Consider the following 23,401-nt stretch of genomic DNA (forward strand, 5'->3'; position numbering starts at 1 on the left):
GTGCTACAATGCTGTTCATGTTAAAATTCTATTTGAAACTTCTCTTCAGAGTTGCTTTCAGAGGAAATTAATATGTCATAGAAGACAGAGTGCCTTTACTTTACTGTCACTTTTTGCTTCCTCTGAACAGTTTTAACCTGCTAGATCACCCAGCCTTTCCACCAGACTTAGATGTGAATGACTCTTGATTATTTCCTAGAGTCAAATAAACCTTTAAAGTTAGGGGTTTACAAAGCTAAGAATATGCAAGCTGTAACATCAGTTTCAAAAGAGAGGTACCAAAAATATTCTGAATGATTGTATTCCTGCAATAGCTGTACAGTTTTCCCATATAACTATTTTGAAAGAAAAAACACTTCACTTGGATATGTAAATCTTGGTATGTTTAAAAATAATTTCATTATGTTAAAAATAACTTCACTATTTTATAGCTGGACCTTGTATTGATGGGAACAAACGAGCTTCATATAAAAAGTGCTGTCAGGTGCTTTAAATACAGGTGTGCAGAGACCAATCCCTTCCTTAGAACTGAGGCAAACAGCGGCAGGAGATAAAGATGAGGATTTTATACGAAGATGGTCTAACAGGCCATGGCTAGTAAAGCAGGGCATCTCTCAAACGCAGACAATGTGATTACCAGTTAAAATGCTAAATTCTATAGGTTGACAAAAGCTAAAAGGAAACCAATTCTGCTACTTCTGGCCAATGGTTGTACCATAAAGAAAATGGAACCTTTCTTTTTAATGTCCATAAGCCTTTTCTGAAGGGCACATCTCTTAATAACCTTCATTAACTTCTGTTTGGTTGCCTAAGAGTTGTCTCTTATCCAAAAAAAGTTTAACACAGTCTCAGTAGAGATTGTGTTTATTTAAGCTTGTTGGAAAAACATTCCTATCATTTCAAGAATGACCAAATATTTTTCATTCGCATAGCTGGCATTCCAGACTCTGTTTTCCTGCCTCTGTTGATTAGATGAAAATTAGCAGGCCCAAGTCTGAACTATTAGATTCGATTATTATCTTAGTAGGAAAATTATGGGACTCCTGGCAATAATGCCCTTTTAGGTATGGGAAGCGAACAGCAGAGGAAATAAAGAGGAACCTGCTCCCTGCAGGTCACTTCTACAGGGAAATAAATACTTAATAGCCAGGACTGCCAAATGCTGGAAAATCAGAGGCAGAGGTTTCTCTAATCAAGTGTTTCAGAATCAACTCTGAACCATAACATTCTAATGTTGTTTGAAATACCTATTTTAAATCCCCAGATAAAATAAAAATACCATGAAATTCATTCATGAACAATTTTGGATGCTTAGGTTAAAGACCACCTAGGTTGACACGTGGTTATCTGCTATGCATTTTTTACCCCACATATGACCTTATTTGGACAAGCCAAAAAGCACACTGTGCTATATTTTAATTTCCATTTATGGAACTAGTTTCCAGGACACTTAGAGTTAAAGGATGAAACAACATGCCTAACAGTCTTTGAGCTATTACGAATATTTTATTATTCTTGGCCTACTAATAATAGCATAGTATATGGCACTAAAGCAATACCACCCATAAACTGAGTTTTGATCCCTGTTAGGTACCAGAACATTAATATCATGTGACCCTGTGGCATCTTTGACTTCACTGCCTCTGGGGTCAGCCAAACTATGTTTGATTCCTTGCCATAGAAGCAGTAGCTTAATCATCTGAGATACTGTTTGGTGAGGAAGTATTATGGGCAGGGCTGGAAACATATTTTCTTGTTTCAAGGAATGCCCACCCAGATATGTGCCTGGTACAGACTTTTCTGGCAGCCCAGTAGAAATCTCATTTGAAAGGTGGCTTGATTCAAACTATAGCATCAGAATTTATGGGAAAGAATATAATGCTTCCATAAAATTAGGATTGACAACGAGGAAGACAGTCTATTTGATAGCTCAAAGACCTCAAGCTCTTTAGAGGACCAGAGCATGTGATCTATTGGGTGAGCTGATGCTGAAGTAGCTTACTAAATCCACAAGGTCAAGAAATGCCTAATGTCTCCTCTTCAACACTGTCCCAAGTAGGACCAGGAGTCCCCAAGTAAGGGATCCAAGAAAGCCAGGTGGCAGGAAGAAAGACAGTTGATTGCCTGGTTAAATCATATTCCATCTTAAGTCCAGAGAATCAGAAAATCTATGCACAGGGAATCAATCTCTTATTCCATTTCAAGAGTTGGTTAAGTCCAGGTTAGCAGAATTACAAGGCCTGCTTGAAACTCAGCTCAGTTTCAGATAATAACTCTGCAAATAACATTCATTTAAAGTAATTATTATGGAAAAAATCTTTAAAATACTGGAGTAGACAGAATAACATGATGGACAGTCATATACCCGTTACTCCACTGTGACAACCTACAAATAACTCTTTGATTTCCTGTGTGAATTTGGAAATGGATTTTGCTTTTGTTTCAGGGAAACAAATAGTAGAAAGGAAAGTACCCATTGTGGTTGGAAAGTACCCAACTGCAAGCATGGAATTTATTCACTAGCAACTCAAATCCTCATATTGAATGCTACCTTGTAAAATATTACCTGTGTTGTTTCTAGTTCTTGAAAAGTGATACTCTTGGTTGGCTCTGAAATCCCCAGGGTCATCAAAACCATCAACTCCTCCCAGCAGGAGACTCTGTACATACTGGGCCTAAAGAACACTCAGGTCACAGTGGCCACCTGGGCAGGGTCCAGCCACAGCCCAAGATGAGGCAGCAGATCAGATCTGACATCAAGACTAATCAGGGATGATGAAATTCTTATCTTCTGCATCAGGTGTCACAGCCAAGCTGGCCTCACACTTGTCCATATATCTTGTATTTTTCTTGAGTCATCATGGTTATGTCATTACATCGTGCAGCCTAATTTCCCTCCCCAACATCTTATCTTACCTTTAATTATAAAACAAACAGTTTTTTTGGTTTCTTTTTTTTTTTAAATGGAAAATGGCACTCTGTCCTTAGGGTCTCTCTGACATTAAGAATCAACTTAGCATTCATACCTGGCATTACTGGGAAATAAACCAGCAAATTATTCTCAATACCTAATTGTGATATTAAAAAAAAGTCTAGCTGAAAACAAGGCAGTGGCACCTATACACTCTCAAAGCAGGTCTTAAAAGCAGTACATTAAATGTGACAGTGAGCATTAGCTTTGGAGGGTCTGGAGAAGGCCCACTTGAACTCTGTGATTCTGAACTTCAGGGGCTGAACTGAGAAAGGATAAACTAGAGTTTACAAACCAGTCTTGGAAGGCTGCCCCTGGGAGGGAGTCGAGAGCTAAGCGGTCATCAGGAGGGTGAGTAGTCAATCTGAAGCTAACTGGTCCGACTCACCTGTAGACATCTGGACCCTCCATGTGCCAAACACACTTTGTATTAACACTCCGCTTTCTGTTCTCAAAGTGCATTTTCAAATAGAAGCATTTATACATTATTCTTTCTTCAGTTCACCAGAGGTCAGCATCTGACCCCTATAACAGCACTGGTTCAGGAAACCCTCTATCAGGGTCTGCTGCCTTACTCCAGTCTCTTCCTCCTCCGCTAGTTCACTCACTCACTCACTCACTCACCATCTACTCATTAACCATTTTTGAGCACCTACTTATATGACAGGTGCTGCTTTAGGAATTCAAAAGCATATGGTAAATCCTAGCTCACAGGGGATGTAGCTTCTTTCAGGGTATTGGTCAACAGAGGATGCAGTGTACTTTGTTTCAGAGGCAGTAGCCCTGCAGGGTCCAGAGCCAGGGCTCTGGAGCTTCACCACTCTGCCACTTTGAGCCGTAGGACCTTGGGCAAGTTACATGACTTCTGAACTTTGGGTTCTGTGGTCATAAGTTGGGATAGCAGCACTTGTACCAGAGGGAAGTTGTGAGGATCAAATGGGCTGATGCTCTCACAGCACTAAGGCCTGGCTCACAGTCAGTGTGTAAGAAATGTTAGCTACTCTCATTAAGGACTACAAACAAGATGATGCAAATCGTGCTAGATGCTGAGGAAAACTTAAAAACAGAAAAGGAGGGCAGCAGAATTAAGAAGATAGGGACATATCTCCCACATGGATGCTTAAACTGCAAACTTTACACGCTATTTTTATTCTAGCTTTTTACAAAGGCCAGAAAATAAAAATAATGCGATTGATGAACAAAAGGAGATGTAGAGAAAAGCAACAGAACAAAACATACAAATACAATCAGTTACAGACTAACAGACCAGGATGGCTTATCTGTGTACCTGAATTGGGTGTTGACACTAACTTGCTAAGACTTAATCATGAGAGTACTTAAGTGCCAATTTAAAAAGCACTTAGGTGCTTGTGAATTCTGTTAGCTGTCAAGTAACAGTGTAGTCTTTAAGGGCCCCCAAGGTTCACATCCCCAGTCTTCCAGGAGTAACCAAGCCCATTATGTTGTCATTTGGAAGGTATGTATCTCTAATAACAACAGCAGTCACAACAAAGTTCTTCCTCCCTGAAGGTCCAAACACACCATATTTGGTGATGCAGTAATTTATTTAGGAAGAATCTAAACCCACAATCCTTGTGTGGGGTCCCTTTCATCAAATTGCAGACTCTGTGTACCTTTGGACTGTAGCTAATAAGGGTGAGGGCCAACATTTGTTATGTAATTGTACACAGAGGAATTTATTGTGTATAAACTACATAAATACCAGTGTTTCTGTTTTCCTCCAAATAATTCTGGCTTATTGTTTATTACACAACAACACCTTGTTTTTTTCTTGTCTAATCCTTTGGCTCTTCCGAAATCATTTGAAATTCTATTTAAATATGCTATTGAATGACTGCTGAGAAAAATATTTTCAAATAGTTCCAGAGTCCTTCTTGGATCCTGAAAACTAAGCACTAAGATTTATTTGCCTTGCATTATTTTGTAAATTTATTATTATTAAGTTTATTACAATATTATTCATAAATAATAATAAACTTTTATGACCATTATCCTAAGCTGTGCACTGTTTTTTTGATCCCCATACCAAAAGAATCTTTTGGTCTTCTGAACACGTTAAAATGAGAGTGTTACCAGAGAGTAAACAGAATCTTATATGAAACTCACTACTTAACTGACTTTAAAACAAAAACAAGAAACAGAAGATAAATTAGTTGTCCGAGAACTAGATAATGGAATCTTCGGAAAGGCTAGATGAACAGAGACAGAAAGGAACTGAGACCAGCAGAGCCTAACAGTTTGGAATAAAGATGCTGAGTCTGGTGAAGTGGAGGAGACAACCTGGGCATGAGGCTTGAGAAGCGTATCGAGGAAGAGACTCAAAGGCATCCTTCCCCTGAGGTCCTTAAATTCAGGGGAGAGAGCAGATGGGAGACCACATCAAAAACACCTGGAGTAGTTGTCAAACTGCAAATGATTTCCTCCCCTGTCACCCAACTTCTGTGTCTCTGGACACAGGGCCAAAAGCCAGCGATGAAGAGAGATACAAGGGAACTAGAAATAGGGGCAGGAGGAAACAGAGATGACCTCTGGGAGCAGGGGAAGCAGACGAAAACATAGCTGAATCTGACAGACTCCAGTGGATCCCACCTCTGCCACAAACTGGCAACCGACCTTGGAAAAAATTACCTAAGTCTCTCTAAACCCTAATTTCATCATCTCTAAAATAGGATAATAAGACCTTTGACACAGCTGATGTGAGGATTAAATGAAATCAGGTACAAATAAAAAGCACTTACCCCACAGCACCTGAGTGCAGACATTCCTTTTCTCCTGGTTTAATTTAAAACAGCCTAAATAGTTTCTTTGAAGTTTACTAGGAGTTGTCCCTTATTTAGCTTTCTATCCAATATGGTATCTGGATTACGGAAGGTGCTTAATAAATTTTTTGGAATTCATGGCTGACCCAAGCTGTCACTCTTTTCTCAAACAGTGGAAGATAAGATTACAACTTCACCCCGATGTTGCAGAGACCAAGCTAAGTGATCAAACTAACATCTACTTCCACCCAAACATCTATATGACATAAGAATAAATCAGTTTCTCATATATATGATATATACTTTTTTCTATTCACCAACTGCTTCTCTCTCTGCTCACCATGATGTATATGCTAACGGCTGCAAAAGATGAGTACAAAAGGATCTGCCTTCTTTACTTTTAGAAAAGAGGCCCTATTTTTTTTAACAAGTTTATTTTCAGTCTTATTTTCAGTCTGATTCAAGACTTGAAGTTAAAGGGTTAGTGTTTCCTGGATTATATATTTATGCTTTTAAATTTTCTTACATTATCATGCACATACATATACTTAAATATTTCAAATCGACAACAGATTATCCCTAATTTTTAGGGATAGATGTTCCTGTTTTTATCTGTGTCAGCAAGGCATCCTTCCTTGTAAAGCTGACCGTACAGCATCATACATATTACTGTACACTCCTTTTGCCAGCGCTGAAACGCTGCCTTTCGGGGCTGGGAGGAGGATATGTGCAAGGGGGGTGGGTGATTTCTACAAAATCAGTCATCTGGAAGCTATAAAGTTTTGGAGTGTGGCAGCTGCATTCTGAACAGAGTAATGCTGAGGGACTTGGTGAATTCAACAGCACCAGAACACTCCAGCTTACATTTTTATATAATTTTTTAAGGTCTTTAATAATTCTAACCCCTCAGAGGTTAATGAAGCTAGTCAGGAAAACTCTGAGTCTGAGTTGATTAAAATTTAGGTAGAAGCAAAAGACTTCTTGATAGAGGACTCAGTCTACTTGACTGAATTTCTGAACAGACTTGTCAGTTCCTTAATAGCTGTTTTAAAAATTTCCAGGAGGATCTATCCTCCACAAGGATTAAATTTTGACCCACTTTAGTTCATCGGACTATGCAATTGTGTTTCTTAATGATAGACACTCTCTATTGGACCTACCAGTATATTCAGTCTCCCATTTGTACTAACAGACGTGGGCCAAGGACTAATAATGACTTGAGTAAGTGTGCAAAGAATCTTCCCAGGATGGGAGAAATGGCCTAGAATAGGGGTTGGGATGGAAAGACTAGTCCAGGATACTCAGGCTCTCTCCATTAAACAGAAAGAGAGGTAGTGAATGCAGATCCTTTTCCAAGACATAAGGAAAAGCCCGAGAGAAACTGTAAAGCCACAGCCATCATGATATTAGAAGCAGAATGGATGCTCAGAGTGAGGGCTCTAGGCAGTGAAAACTGCCTTTGATGGTTCCAGATTTTCTTCTAGCTGCCAGGACTCTTGGGCTTATGAAGCATTACAAGTTGAACTAGCTATGCTTTGAGTCATGGGTCTTATTTCCAACTTCATTTCATTGTGTTGACCTTTGGATGTTAATTAGGTTTGCAGTGAACTGAATTAAAATGTATATATTCTTCGACTGTAAAGTATTCAGATAAGCATTATCTGCAGTGGTAAAATAAAGACCACACTATTCTCATTATAAATGTGCCACATTTCCCCCAAGTGATTAGTCTGGGCTGTATAATAAATTCATCTGCAACTGGTAACAGCATGAAGCAGACATTATGCCTGAGGAAATAAAACACAAGCAAGCACATACTGGCAGAAGCTTATCCGACATGAGACATTCACCAGGGGCTCATTAGAATCTACAAGGTTTACCTTCGCACACGGGGCAACACTCCCCGGGCACTTTGACGGGGTTCATGCAGCTCTGTCCGCAGGCCGTTGCAACGCAGTGGGGTTCTCCGTTGATGCACTGGCAGAACGTGCAGTCGTCCTCCCGCCACCGATCCCCGTGGGCACGGATCTGACCATTGGCATAGCAGCCAGCGGGATTATTAAAAGGATACACGGGATCTAAATTAAAAAGTGAGTTCAGAGTAAGACTGAGGGCATTCTAAATCTCATCTCTGCCGGCACCTAAAGACATTTTTTTCCCCAGGTTCTTGTCATCAGCAGTTCTTTTCCAGCTGTGCTCAGCAGAAGCTCAGGGCTGCAGGAGGTGTCTCTAGGGGGACATGCAAAAGCAGCTGTCATTCTGAATTTATGTCCACCCATCCTGACACGGCACACAGGGCAGGGGATCTGAGGCATAAAAATCAGTGTGCAGGTGTTATCATTTCATAACGTTGGAAAACTTCGTGGCTAGAGCTATGGGTTGGTAATGAGAAAAAAGTGCAGATCCATTTTGCGCTCTGACAATGCCTCCTGAGTTGTCCACTTAAATGTTTATTACACCGCAATTTCACCCCCTGTAAAGTGGGAAGACTAATGCCTGTTATTTCTAGTACTAACTGAAGACTATTTCACGGTGCCCGGAGGTCCATGAGATAATAGTGAGGCATATGTGCCATGGCCTTATTCAGGACAGAGCTGACACACCTGGTCTGAACCACACACAGCACTGCCTATGCCCTGGAGGGAAAGCTGTGAATGACGCCATACCCCCCCACCCCCCGCCCGAGCAGTCAAGCAGCAGCTGAGTCTGGGGAACGTAGGTAGCCAAGGCTATTGTAAAAAAGTTTTCTGAGGTTATTGACAAGCCCATAAATACAAAATCCCCAAATATCCTTATAAATGAAAGCCACTAGATAAATCACTCAATGTTCTTTTTCACAAACGTAAAATCTGGCCTCAAGAAGCAACTGCTGCTGTGCTGGGAGCAAAGTCCAGGCAGTTTTGAGTTTCGTCCTCTTTATTCCAAAGAGGTAGTAAGGCATTACAAGAGAGTTAGGAGGCCAAAATTGAAAACCATGCAGTCACAGCTTCAAAAAGGCAGTCTGCCAAAGATGGAAGCGGCCAAGAGACCTGAGTTAGATAAGACTTCATAAAATTTCTTTATAAAAAATATTACACTGCATACTTCATTTCTACTTTGAGGCTGGATCTGAATTCCAGGAAGTGAGATATAACCGGATCCGTGCCCAGACAACTCATTATCATTATTACAGAGTGGTTCATATCTCTGTTTTTACACCACCAACTGCTACATAGTTTCAAAGACTATTCCCCACTGGGGGTAGCTAGGGAACAAATCAATCGGGAAGGTTAAAAGTTTGATGTGATTTTCTTAAATCCCCAATGACAACTAAAAAAGTGAACCACCCTTTCTCCTATGTTAGCAAAAATAATTTCTAACAGTGGAGAGGGCCTCCCTGTTATGAACCACCATTCAATGGTAGGAATACAGTTTGCATACTCTAAGCAATTTCGTATCTTCAGTATTACATGGTAAATGGAGGTCAAACATTGAAAAGAAATGGATTTTCAAAAACCGAGAAAGTTATGGAACATGGAATGAAATTCTGTCCTCCCATTTCACAGGTGGAGGCAAGGGTGGGGTGAGTGTCAGACATGAGATGGATGTGCCTGACTCCAGACTGAAGGTGTGTGGTCCAGGCAGGACAAGAAAGCTCACGTGATCCTCCTCTCTGCAGAAACAGAGTAGTGCAGCTAGACCAGAGACACAGTCAGCCACTGTTCTCCTGGCTTCAGAGGAAACCAGACAAGTGACTACTTTTCTGACTATCCTGAGCCTCAATATGTGTGGGCTGCAGTATTATATGATACTCAAAGCTACCACTCTGAAATGTTTATTACTTCTGAATAGCAGAGACAGGAGCATGGAGCCTCTTGGAAGAACATGGACCTACTGTTTCTTGGAAGGAAAAGGGGAATAAAGAGTCAGCAGGCTCCGAGGATCCCTCTGCCCAGGGCCACCCTGGACACCTCCCTGGGTCTTGAGCTGGTGTCACCACCATGCCACACCATGACCCCACTCTCACCACCACACATTCTCAAAGACGAGGAGCCCTGCTCTCACCTGGACAGTTGGGTATCGGAAAGGAGGCAGGGTCAGTACCTCTCTGAGCTGGCTGGTTGAGGCTGTCAGTGACTAGGGCTGTCTTGTCCTAGCTGAGCAATGTGAGGGGAGCAAGGTGGGTGGAACTCTAATGTCAGAATGAAGAGAAAGTCCCAGGACCTGCCAAGCAACTGCTACAGCCGCAGAGGAGGAACAGAAAGCATCTCTGGAAAACCTCAGACTGACCTGTGGAAACAGGTGACTGCTGTCTACACCCAGAGGGTAACTTCCCTCGGGGAAGTATTTTCACACAGTCTGCCTGGCATTATCAACGTCCTAAAAGGTAGACCACCATGACAAAAAAGGGGAACTTCTTCAATCTTCCTCTATTTTGGGCTGAGACTGAATTAGGTCAATGTTGATATTAAAACTCTAAACCATGTCTGCTCTTATTATTCTCTAATTGGCACGCCTCCTTACCTTCACACACGGGGCAGCACTCCCCTTCGGGCACGTAGTATCTCTCGCAGTTCAGCTCACCGCACTGGGCGGTAAAGCAGATGGAAACACCCCCTTGGCATCGACAGAACCGACAGTTGTCCATTCGAAACATATCTCCATCATTATACTCCACATTGTTGAATACACAGGCTGGCTTTGTTTCTAAGGGAGTTAAAACAAACAAGGCATATTCAAATTCATTTCTGAGTGGTGTCCTTTTATGTTTTTCAAACAGCTTGAGAAAATACTGTCTGACAGCAGAAGGTTAAAATCTGATGGAAGTTTACTCACTCAATATAATTTTTTACAACAGAAGCAATAAAGCAATGCAAAGGAAAGTAAAATAAAATAAACAAAACACATCACTATCCTCATTATACCAAGGAATTGAAATTCCCCTTAGTAAAATCTATACTGGCTTCTTATTCCAAATAAAAATAAGCATTTGACCATGAAACTCACATTGCTGATTTGTGCTTTAAAAAGACTTTGTTTTGTTAAACAAAATGTTTGTTTTGTTAAATCATTCTTTATCTCAAGTAAATGATCCTGCCTCCACATTAGGTTTTGCTCTCCCTCAAAAAATTTATTTTGGCTTATATTCTTCTGTTTCTCCAGTGTTTTCTCCTAAAGTCTTTTTTCTCTCTATCTGGTTTAATTAATAAGCTATAATTACAATAGTCCTTGGCCTTTAAAAAAAATACTGTCCACATGCATTACCTCACTTAATCCCAATAACAAAGGTCTGATGTAGAAATATTTATCCTGAGTGTAGAAGTGAGGAGATACTGGGTAATCTGTTCAAAGTCACACATTTAGCAAATGACAGAAGCAAAAACAGTAGCTCTTCAACTAAAATCTTGTACTCCTTCCACTGTGTTTCAAGGCTACACTCTGTTAAGGACGCAAAGCCCTGTATTTAGAATTCTCATAATGATACCAATGATTTAAAATTTTTTCTCTGCCCTGAAACACTCTCCCTAAATTCACTCCTTAGCTGTAATTTTGGTTGACTTAAAAGAACTCCCACCAGACAAAGACATCACAAGAAAAAGAAAACTACAGATCAATATCTCTTATAAATATAGACATAAAAACCCTCAAAAATTCTAGCAGATTGAATCCAGCAACGTATAAAAAAGATTATATACCAAATGGACTTTATTCCAAGAATGCAAGGTTGGCTTAACATCCAAAAATCAATTAATGTAACACAGCATATCTATAGAATAAAAGACAAAATCACAGGATCATCTCAATAGACACAGAAAAAACATCTGACAGAATTCGACACCCTTTCATGACAAAAAATGTTCAATAACTTAGAAGTTGTTTAACAGCAACTTGATAAATGGCATCTCTGAACAACCCACAGCTAAAATCATACTTAATAGCAAAAGGCTAATAAATGCCTTTCCCTTTAGATTAGGAGGCGCAAGACAATTATGTCCACTTTCACCACTTTGATTCAACTTTGTACTGGAGGCTCCAGCCAGAGCAATTAGGCAAGAAAAAGACATAAAAAGCACCCATGTTAGAAAGAAAGCAGGAAAACTCTCTTTAGTTGCAGACAACATGATCTTGAATTTTAAAAGATTCTAAAGAATCTTCTAAAAACTATGAGAACAAAAAGCTTGGCAACATTTCAGGGTACAGCTGTAACTCAAACTGCATATCTACACACTAGCAATGAACAATCTGAAAATGAATTTTAAAAAATTCCATTCACAGTAGTGTCAAAAAGAAAATATTTAGTAATAAATTTAATAAACGAAGCACAAAACTTGTACTTTGAAAATTAAAAAACATTGTTCAAAGAAAGTAAAGAAGCCCTAAATAAATGAAAATATATTCCATGTTCATGGACTGAAAGATAATATGGTTAAGATGAAAATATTCCCCAAATTAATCTACACAGTCACTGCAATCTCTATCAAAATCCTAGCTGGTTCTTTTGTAAAAACTGACAAGTCAATCCTAAAACGCATATGGAAATGCAAGGAACCCAGAATTGCCAACACAACCTTAAAAAGAAGAACAAAGCTAGAGGACTCACACTTTCTGATTTCAAGACATACTACACTGCTACAGTAATCAAGACAGTGCAGTACTGACACCAGGATAAATATACAGTTCAATGGAATTGATTAAGAGTTCAGAAATAAGCTCTTACATTTAGTGATTTTTAACAAGGGGGCCAGGATAATTCATTGAGGGAAAGAATAGTCTTTTCAACAAATGGTGCTGGAACAACCGGATATCTACATGCAAAACAATAAGAATGGACCACCATCATACCATATATAAAAAATAACTCAAAATGAATTACAGAACTATGATCTAAATGTAATAGCTACAACTACAGAGCCCTTAGAAGATAACAGGAGTAAATCTTTGAGACTCTGTGACCAGGCAATCGTTTCTTAAATATGACACCAAAAGCATAAGCAGCAAAAGAAAAAATAAATTGAACTTCACCTACTTTTGTGCCTCAAATAACACCATAAAAAAAAGAAAAAGATACCCCACAGAGAAAAAATATTTGTAAATCATGTATCTGATAAAGGACTTATATCCAGAATATATAAAGAATAATAAAAACAACCCAACTGAAAAATGAGCAAATATCTGAATACAAGTTTCTCCAAATAAAATATAGAAATGACCAATAAGCACATGCAAAGATGCTTAATATCATTACTTAGTAAGGGAATACAAATCAAAGCCACAATGAGACATCCCTTCATATCCTAGGATGCCTAAATGAAAAAGCTATACATAATAACAAATGTTGAGGAGGATGTGGAAAAATTGAAACTCTTACACATCACCTTGAGGATGTAAAAGTGAAGCCACTTTGAAAAACAGTTTGGCAGTTCCTCAAAATATGAAATACAGAGTTACCAGAGGATCCAGCAATTCTACTCTTAGGTATACATCCAAGAAATGAAATCATCCACCCACATAAAAACCTGTACACAAATGTTTATAGCAGTGTTATTCACAACAGCCAAAAAACTGGAAACAACCTAAACATCTATCAACTAATCTATGAATAAACAAAATGTGGTATATTCATGTAATGAAATATTTCTTGGCCATAAATAAGAACGAAGTTCTGATATATGCTACAATATAAATGAATCTGGGGAACATTACACTAAGTGAAAGAAGCCAGAGAATACTACATATTGTATGTGATTATATTTATGTGAAATGCCCATAATAGGCACATTTATAGAGACAGAAGATAGATTAGTGAAGTGGTTGCCTAGTGCTGGAAGGCTTGGGGGAAATGGGGAGTGACTGTGGGAATTTTCGGGGGACTGATGAAAGCTCTAAAACTGATTGTGATAATGTATTCACAGAGTTGTGTGTGATCATCAAAAACCACCGAACTGTGTGCAACTTTACTTGATGAAGTGTCTCAATAACGCTGGTAAGGTAAAAGTACCTCCAAGTTAAAGAAAGTTCTCCTGAGCTCACGCACCCTGCTTACTAAGGTGGGAAAAAGTGGATTATGACACACACAACTCTCATGGGCTCCTGTATCCTAGCATCATTTCTCCATATGTCACCGTGTATGTTCAAAATGCTTGAGACTTAAACTGCATTTTAATTTGAGTATATTTACACTTGTTTTGTACTTGGACAAATGAGTACTTTCTCATTTGATTTTATAACAATCCTGTTGAGAAGACAGAACAAGTATTAATATTCACTTCTTCAATGAGAAAAATGAAATGTAAAGATCAGGTAACTTGCCTAGAGTCACACAGCTAGTGTGAGATGAGCTGTGTGCATGTACTTACACAGGCAGTAACTTGCATGTCTGAACCTCTTCCCTAGTGCTGGCTGGATACACGATTTCTTTTTTCAGAAAACTCATGTCAAAAAGAATCACCTTATCACAGTTCAGAAGTCTATATATTTTTAGCTAACACACTAAACTGAGCTGGGATTGGAAGGAACTGGGCAGTTAGACCACACGTTCCAAAGTGTAGAAAATGGAGTGCTTTTTACCAATCAAATTTGCATGCTCTGGAAGGAGGCAATATTCCGCATTTTAACAAAATGCTGAGCTTCCATTGAAACTGAAGAAAACAAATTTTTTACACACCAATCAGTATTAATTACTTATCTGCCCTAACCAACCACAGCTACCATCTGGGTGACGCCACAAGTCCTGGTGCGAGGTTTGAAGGAGAGGGAGGGAAGGCTGTGGCTATGAATAAAGGGGCTCCAGATGAACTCACTTTTATGTGAGTGAGGTGTGCAGAGACATGAGCGGGCGGGGACAGGGCTGATGAGAGGGCTGGGGCAGTTACGTTTCACTAGCCTTAGTGAGCAACAGAGTGGGCTTTAGAGAGGTGAAGAGTCCCAGAGAACACAACCTTGAAAACACAATCGACTCTTCAGGATAAAAAAAAAAAAAAATCACACAACATAATGAAATCCCTGTTTGATGCTGAGACAAATTTATAGAAGCTCTTCAGAAAAGCACGTGGTAAAAACGGCTGGCAGCAGTGGTTGAGGAGCAATGACCAATTACTTCTTCACCTGCTGGGTGAACCACATGGAGTTTACCACTACCTGTATACGAGGACACTTTCCATGGAGGGAGAAAGAGAATAATATTACATATAAAATAATTTACTATGTAACTTCTACGTCTCAATGCGTAAAAGTGCATATACATTGAGATACACAAAAGTGTCTTGTTAGGGATTTCTGCATGTTTTTTTTTGTGTGTGTGTCTGCCCAATTAAATTTTATGCTTCTCAGTTCTGGAATCTTCTCTTCCCTCTTTAATATATTCCATAACTCCTGAAAAAGAACCTTATAGTATAGACTGTTAATAACTTCTACTGTCTGCCAAATTACGCTGATTGGCAGATGGTGATAGGTATATAATTTTAGCAAAGGAAAAGACTAAAATGCAGAACTTCACACCAAGTGTGAAAATGGAGAAAAAATTCAAATGGGTCTACTTCTGTTGCTTTTCCTCTTTAAAATCTCAGTAGGAAATGGCTAAAGTTGTGCCTCTGGTCTTTTTTCACCACTGGGGATAAGCTGTATCAGAAGCAAGCGAGCAGACTTAATAAGTCAAAAGAGAGACAAATGAGAAATGTTTGAAAATTTCTCCATAAATCAACAGCAAACTGATGGAATCACAAAGACAGGGTACATGAGCTTCCAGATACCTGAAGGAGGAAAAAACCTTTTCTATGGCCGGGGCGGGGGGGGGGGGGGGGGGGGAAGCAGGGCATGTGTGCTAGAGCATACCAGGCAGATATTACTTCAGAATAAGCGAAGGGGAACAATACTTACAAAATAGGACTGCAAAAAACTGTATCACTGTGAAACAAAATTAGCTTGCTAAGGCCCTAGGAACACACTGGATGCTCAATAAATGTACACTGAGTGGAATATTTTTCAACGCTCCATATTCTCTCCAGGACTGTAGAAGTAGACATTATGTCCCTAGAAACATTACTGAGCATTACTGGTATACAGACAATGGGTTCTCAACAGACGTTTCTGTACTAATTTTCTTATTAACAAACTGCAGGTCTGAGTTTCCTAGGCCCAAATTTTACACGTGCAGCAAGCTGACTTCGGGTATGGCTCTCCTGTGATGGATGGATTTTACATGCCAGTGTCTGATGCTGGAAGAGTCAGTGGCTACACACTCAAATCACAATGTTCTAGTTTGGAATTCTGTGCATGTATGTTGGACAGTTGATCGTATCTAAGCAACCAAATGATCACTTCCATATACTGTGCATGGATGACTTTCCTATTCAAATCCAAATGCCTCTAGAAATGAGCGAGCGGAGCCAGTGTAAGGCAATAGGGTGTGCTGTGACCAAATGGAGAACACATGTCCATCTAAAAGTAGAGGCCAACGACTTCCCTGGTGGCTCAGTGGTTAAGAATCCGCCTGCCAATGCAGGGGACACAGGTTCAAGCCCTGGTCTGGGAAGATCCCACATGCTGCGGAGGCACTAAGCCCGTGCGCCACAACTACTGAGCCTGCATAGAGCCCGTGAGCCACAACTATTGAGCCCATGTGCCACAACTACTGAAGCCCACATGCCTAGAGCCCGTGCTCAGCAACAAGAGAAGCCACCGCAATGAGAAGTCTGAGCACCACAACGAAGAGTAGCCCCTGCTCGCCACAATTAGAGGAAGCCCATGTACAGCAACAAAGACCCAATGCAGCCAATAAATAAATAAATAAATACATTAAAAAAAAAGTCAGCTCCAAATGACTGACGACAAAACTTTTGTTTATGGGTCAGAGCAGACACAGAACTCTTTCTTAAAGGAGATCTGGGATTATTCAACACTGCGGTGGAGGTCATACTTCTACGTGATGAGACTGATGCCTTCTAAGTTTACACAAAAGGAGCTCAATCATACCACCTGTTCCTTTGGCTTCTAAACAGCAGGATTCTCATTCAACTCATACTTCACAGGTCCTCCTTCCAGCCCTCAGTTACAATCCGATGGGCAGCTCTCCCATCCTCCCACCAAACTAAAACCAAACACAACAGAAAAGAGAAGTAGTACTTATGGAGAATGTTCTTTCCATCTATTCATCTAGGCTCATGTTTTCAAAACTCAGGAGTTCCTGAATTCTCCGTGGATGTTTTTATCTTCTGTGCTCACTATAACGCTTGTCTTCAAAAAATAACACAAGCACATGGACCACCTGGGTGGCAGCTCAGGAACCGAGTGCTGGCAGGCGATCTCCGTTTCTGCAGGTGGGGTTATTAGTTAAACATGCAGCCCACTGTTTCCTGAAGGGGGTTCCCAGATCTATTCCTATATGTTGCTATATGTTTGGGGGTTTCTCAAAATCGATTAACAGTCCTCCAGGCATCCAGGCTCCAGCTGGGTATCAAACTCGCCTTTGAGAACTGCTTTCACTGAGGTGTATTTTAATATTTCGCCTTTGCTTTTTATTGAGACAAGCAGCCAGAGGAAACTTGTTTCTGCATTTGAGGGATTAAAGCAACTAAGGATACGATCTACTGCGTCATTCGGCGCGCTCTTTTCAAGTTTTGATATAAGGAGCCTGTTGCCCTGTCCAGCAGCCTCCTTGTCTCTAAAAATAAGAACTGTAGATCTGATTCTATCCCCCTTTTCACTTTGATGGCCAGGACGCTGGGGACCTAACTTGACATTTAACTCCAGCAATTACATAGGCAGACACTATGGCCTGCATACCTGTGGGCACTTTTTGCTTTTCATTTTCACCTTTTACATACAACTCTATGGTTCTCTTTTCTCATTAAAATTTTACCACTATGTTTTTATATCTGTTCTCAATGTAAAGTTGCCTCAAATCCTTTGTGGATAAGCAAGGCTTTATGTATATATAAATATGTAATTTATATACATATGAATATATACATATGGCTTTTTCAATATGTTTATATAAAATAGACCTCTGCTTATCTGGCTAATGGTAATGAATTTTTGATATGTAATATCCTCTAATGGTGACCTTATGACAACAGTAAGATTTACCCAGGGCACTGGGTGTCAAATAAACAAACAGACCCATACATACATACACTTACATACAAATACGTGTGTGGAGGGGAAGGGTGTGTGTATGTGTGTATGTATATGCCAAACACAGTGAAATATAGACTGAGACAGAGTTCCATAAACACTATTCTGTGGGATTTTGAATCTTCAGAGTACTGAGTGTCCAGTCTCGTCTACAACTGAATGACTAACACAGAAACAGACACACTATAGCAGGACAAGAAATAAAGCAAAGATCACCCAACCAATTTATGGTGGGAAGAAAGAGATAAACACCAGAAATCCTGCGATTGCTCTATCATCTCAATATTTTCTCACAGCAGAAGGCAAGTCCTGATCCTTACGTCAGGGCTCTACAAGTGGGGTCAGACGCTGAAGATCTACCCAAGGCCACTGAGGTGGGGGCAGGGGTTAGTTATCAGCTGTCCAAACTGCATCACATTGGGGCGAGATGTAAAGTTACTGTCCTGATGAGAAAGACATGACACCTGGGTTTCTATAATCAAGAAGCAAGGAAAGAAGAAAGGCACTCCCCTTCCTCACGCAGAGGGTACAACAGCACACTGTATTCTTAGAGGTGATATTTCCAGGGGACAAGAGACTTAACATTAAAGTGCGGGGCAGTAAAACATAGCACATTCCCACAGAGTAAGCCCTCTATGGGCTGACAAATCACAGCCACTCTAGAGGGAATTAAGATGACGTGAATCAGATTACTTGCTCGCTCACCCACCCACCCGAACCTGGGTACCCTCTGAGGGGCAGACAATGTGCTAATATCACAGACACAAGGATGGATTCCCTGTTGTCTGGCAGTTCAGATTCTAGTATGAGAGAGAAACATGCAGAGGGATGAGTACTGGAAGGAAACACATCTGAGATGCTGGGAGCCCAGGACAAGGACCACTACTCTGTCTCAATGGTACGAGTTAAATATTCACAGAATATCAGCTACAATCAATTAACTTCAGCAGTACCAGAGGCTTGGCCATTTGCTGGCGGTTAATAGACATTACTACCGGCTGGATGATAACACCGGTGGGAGAAGCACTGAGAAGAGATTTATGCACATGGAACTTTTCCTGCACCTCTCCCTGCGTGCTTGTATTTAATAAAGGTCTTTAAGTCAGGGAGCTCCCCTCACCTTCTCCATCCCCCTGCAATGTCCAAAGAACAGCGTCCTTGGATGTGAACAGGAGGTAGGCACACAAAATTAGCAAAGACTATTTGCTCTTGAGGCACAATTTCAAGTGCTTCCCATATAAAACCTCATTTAATTTACTGTTATTTACTCCACTTGAATGATGTGGCAACTGAGCCCCAGGGAGACCAAGGGATGCCCAAAGTTACACAGCTACTAAGTGGAGCAACTAATTTTCAAACTGAAGTCATTTAGTTCCAGCCTATGTTCTCTTTTAACCACAAAGCCGTATCTCCAAGTGTTTCTTCAAAGCAAAGCAAAACAAAACAAAACACGTGGCCACTGGACTAAAAACTACAGGATTCAGTGCAACAGGTCTGGACTTTAATATAATCTTTCCTTATGGGGGAGGGGCAGCTTGGGAGGAGGGCAGAAAATCTGAACCCCGATTTCTTATAGGCTGCAGTTCATACGGACATTTCTATATGTGTAATTTTGTTGTATTTGTCCAAATCCAAAGTCATTTTCCTGTGTGTCTAGGTATTGACTAAATAATGTTCTCTCAAACTACTGACATTTCACTTGCTTGAGTTTATTCTTTGTTTTTCTTCTGAAAATTCAAATGGAGGGACATGTTTTAGGTTCTCCTCCCTTCTAGCATCTAAATTCAATAAACGCCAGGTCGTCACACACCAAACCCCTACTGAAAGGTGAAAGGGAGACAGCCGGATTCTATTTGAAGGAATCTTGTGACCAAAGAATCATTTTTCTAGTCCACAAGGTTCCAGCTCCAGCTAGGCCGATACTACTGACCAAGAAATGGCCAGAGGTGTTTCCTCTAAGTATGAAAATGCTAAACTAGAGGAACACTGTCTTCTCTGTTTCAAAATGTGGTCGCTCCAATGTGGCATCAGTGACATAGGTTACCTCCAACAGCAGCGGAATGAGGTCTTGAATGACAGGAAGAATACGACCACGTTTTCTGTGATCCTTTTCCTGCAATCCTAAAATTTCTGAACTACTGAAACATAGCAGAATACGATGGCTACATGCAGTCTGCAATTACATTTCCAAAATGCTCTAACGTGTGGGATGATGATTACCTTTCTTTCTCTACTGCATGGTGGGATCTTAAGCAACTATTCTTTCTGAGTTTCACCAAGTCCCTGAGTATATTCTCTGCCTTTTAAAAGACAGAAGCAGCAAGATTGAACCCTCCCTCCCCCTCTCCTCCTCCTCCTCCTCCTGCACAAACGTACACTATCTGAGAACAAGAGAAACCCCACGTACCATTAACACATTCAAAGACATCACAGCACTTTCCAGGTGTCCCATCTCCACGAGAGACTATGCGGGGAGTGGATCCCACCTCACACATGGGGAAACCACATAAGCCAGAGAGACACTCGCATCTGAAACCAAAGAAAAGGGAAGGAAAACCCCATGAATAAACAACATAGAAGTCGGGAGACCACAAACAAAGCGGCTGCGGCAAACTATTCACCCCTCTATGACACTGTCCTGTTAATCTGGTGTCACTGGGGAATGGGGAGCGGGTCCTAACATAACTGGCATTCCAAATGACTAAGGCTCATCTCCTTAGTATACGCCCAGATATTTAATGTTAACCATTTTGACAGAAATATTCCTAAAATGCATTACTTCATTTCTTACTTAACCAGACTGGTATTGAGCATAACATTTTCTTGATGACTCAGGGCCATCTTTATATGCATACATTATCTTGTTACTCCAGAAATCAGTGATGCTTGCATGGGCTGACACAGAATGTGCTTCTGCGTTAAATGATTCTATGCTGCTGCTTTGTTGCTATTGACCTTTAGGTGTTTTTCAGCAATTTTTCTGACTCTTCTTTCAACTAATAGCTTATTAGCTTTTCAGATTTTTTTTTATCAATGTGACTGTGTCTAGTAGCATCCTTCTCTGGAGCTACAGTAATTAATATGTAATTGTGTATAAGAAAAGAAAACTCTGACTGAAGGCTGAGGAGCTCTTTATAAATAAAGGGCATAAGCTTTAGCAAGTGGACTTTGTGACAGCTATTTGGAAGCTGAAAGTCTTAATGTTTTGCATCTTCTAAGCTGCACATGCACATTTCTCTCTACAGGCATGAATGCAAAGTGCCTTTGCTGGCTCTCACCCTCAACTTCAACTCCACTGCAAAATTTGCCTGACAATAGGAAAATAAGAGGCAGGAAAACATAAGAGGAGGGAAAGATGTTGTCAATCGCCTGATGCTGAAGCGTTACAATGAAATAGGAGGCAGGAAATGAGACGCTCAGGGCAGCAGGGTGTCAGGATGTAAATGTAATACAAGGAAGGAGCAGCTAGGCTCTGCCTTGGGACTCCCCTGGCAATGGAAGTGTGGGTCAGAGGTAGAGAGGGTGACTAAGGGAGTTCCCAGGTCGACAGGAGTGAAAGGCAGGCATCCTAAAAAGAGACATCCTTGCCGGAAGTATGTGGGTATATAAGTATGTGGGTATTTATGTACCAGAGAGGTCAAGATCAGGAAAGGGTAACATTCCCAGGAGGGAAGAACTATTAACACTTTAATTCATTAATTCTGTTTTTTCCCTCTTCTTGATTGTTTTGTTCTGCTATTTTTCTTTGAATTGTACATAAATTAAAATATGACTGTCTTCCACAAGTACTTTCATATCAGGCCCAGAGGTTTAATGACATTTATAGTTAACCATAGAACTAAAAAGGAAACAAATTAAGTTAAAATTCGCACCAAACACCATTAAAGCCACTGGCAAGGTGTGAATATCCCCTCTCAGGCTTCTTCCACATGGGGAGATGGTTATATGTGGACTATATCAGAGAAGAGGGTGTTAGGTAATTAAAATTTTGCTGCAATGGTATTTCTGACTATGGTTTAAAATAAATGTTTGGCTGTTTTCTGTGAGCAAAGCTGGGTGCTCTTGATTCATAATCTGTATTCCCGTACAATAATCACCTTCTACGGCTGTGTAAATATGAACTGAGGTTTTAGTCTCCAGTAAGGTTATCCCACAGTCTCTCATTTTTATGTGCCTAGCCACTGCAGTTTTAAGCAGATGATCATGTCCCTGTGACATTACAGTAACAGTATATCATTTACATTTACCGCACTTGACACTCTGTACAATTTAAACTCTTCAGAGTTTACAGTTTAATGGGGGTAAAGCACTGAGAGGCTCCGCCGTGATCCCAGTATCTGGATGTAATTACAATGAAAGCATCCTACAAGAACAGATGACTACTCCAGGGTAAAACCATAGGTAGGAATAAAATTAAAAAAAAAAAAAAATAGATGACTAATCTGCCACATCTTTGGGGATTCCCCTTCTCTCCCACTGATGTGTTCTAGGAAATCACTCTAAGTTAAACACCAGGGAGCATACGATTGACCAACAAATACCTCCTCTGATGCCCTTCAACCCTTCAGAGACCTTTACTGAACACTGTGTGCACTTGCATGCCAGGCTTTCTGCTGGGCTGTCAGAAATCACACCAATGTGAAAACCATAACTCAGCTTGCACTAAGTCTTTTTTTCCCCCTTTTACACTTGACCTATTTCCCGACAATTAAATACCTCTCTTGTTTTCTCAGACTCATATAGGTTGTTTCCAGCATGTTGCAAAAGATCTAAAACTGCATAACTGGCTAGTAACCCACTTTGGAAAGGAAAACCCTTTAAGTTGAATTTTCATTTCTAAACCCAGAATGACTGCACACTAAAGATCCAAGGATTCAGATGCCCCGGTTCTGGCTGGTGGGCTTCCTCCCAGCTCCTTTCCCTTCTCTACCAGCCCCCTGGCAAGCCTTCCCTACTCACTGCCACCTTTCGACTCCTCACAGCTTCCCCGAACCTGAGACTAGCAGATGTTCAAGACCATTAGCACCTTAATAAAGAAGGAACTTATGAAGGGAACAGAAAAGGGGAAAATCTGGGCTCACATCAGATACCTACCAAGCAAGGATCTACTAGGTTGAGACTTTAACAAACTACTTTCTTTGCAGATCGAAAATAGTCACATAGCAATTGCAGAGAGTTCAACATAACGTAACTCACGTGAGTTATCTCTCGACAGATATGTGAACACACTTTCTCAGGGAACAAACGGGGCCCTCATCAGGACCCTTATTTGCTAAGGAAATTTACTGTGTCTATAAATTATGTTGAGTCCAATGTAGCTTTAAAGATAAGATTTCTCTGATTCATCTACACTGAAGGTAGGTACTCTTCCCTTTCCCAGACGGGAATGGTGAGGTATGCAGCCTAATCAACGGATCTGAAATCAAGGAAGGTTTCCTAGTCTGTGTTTTTCACTAGAAGCGACTAGAGTCTCTTGCAGTGAGTCATGAAGAGGAAACGCTGGATTACAGAACAACTGAAGCCCGCGAACTGAATCTCA

General features: G+C 40.5%; 1 protein-coding gene across 4 annotated transcripts in view; it reads right to left on the reverse strand.

Moving 5' to 3' along the window:
* The window catches only part of CRIM1 (cysteine rich transmembrane BMP regulator 1), a 198,984-nt gene that overhangs the window by 63,995 nt on the left and 111,588 nt on the right, over positions 1–23,401 (reverse strand). For all 4 annotated transcript variants that reach the window (XM_057740812.1, XM_057740813.1, XM_057740811.1 and 1 more), the window contains 3 exons: positions 20,270–20,391; positions 10,255–10,437; positions 7,632–7,829 (listed from right to left, as the gene is read on the reverse strand). In XM_057740812.1, the coding sequence (XP_057596795.1) occupies positions 7,632–7,829; positions 10,255–10,437; positions 20,270–20,391 (503 nt within the window). The remainder of the gene's footprint in view (positions 1–7,631; positions 7,830–10,254; positions 10,438–20,269; positions 20,392–23,401) is intronic.

Source organism: Hippopotamus amphibius, chromosome 7 (genome assembly GCF_030028045.1).
Source record: "Hippopotamus amphibius kiboko isolate mHipAmp2 chromosome 7, mHipAmp2.hap2, whole genome shotgun sequence".
In the NCBI taxonomy this organism is placed as follows: Eukaryota; Metazoa; Chordata; class Mammalia; order Artiodactyla; family Hippopotamidae; genus Hippopotamus; species Hippopotamus amphibius.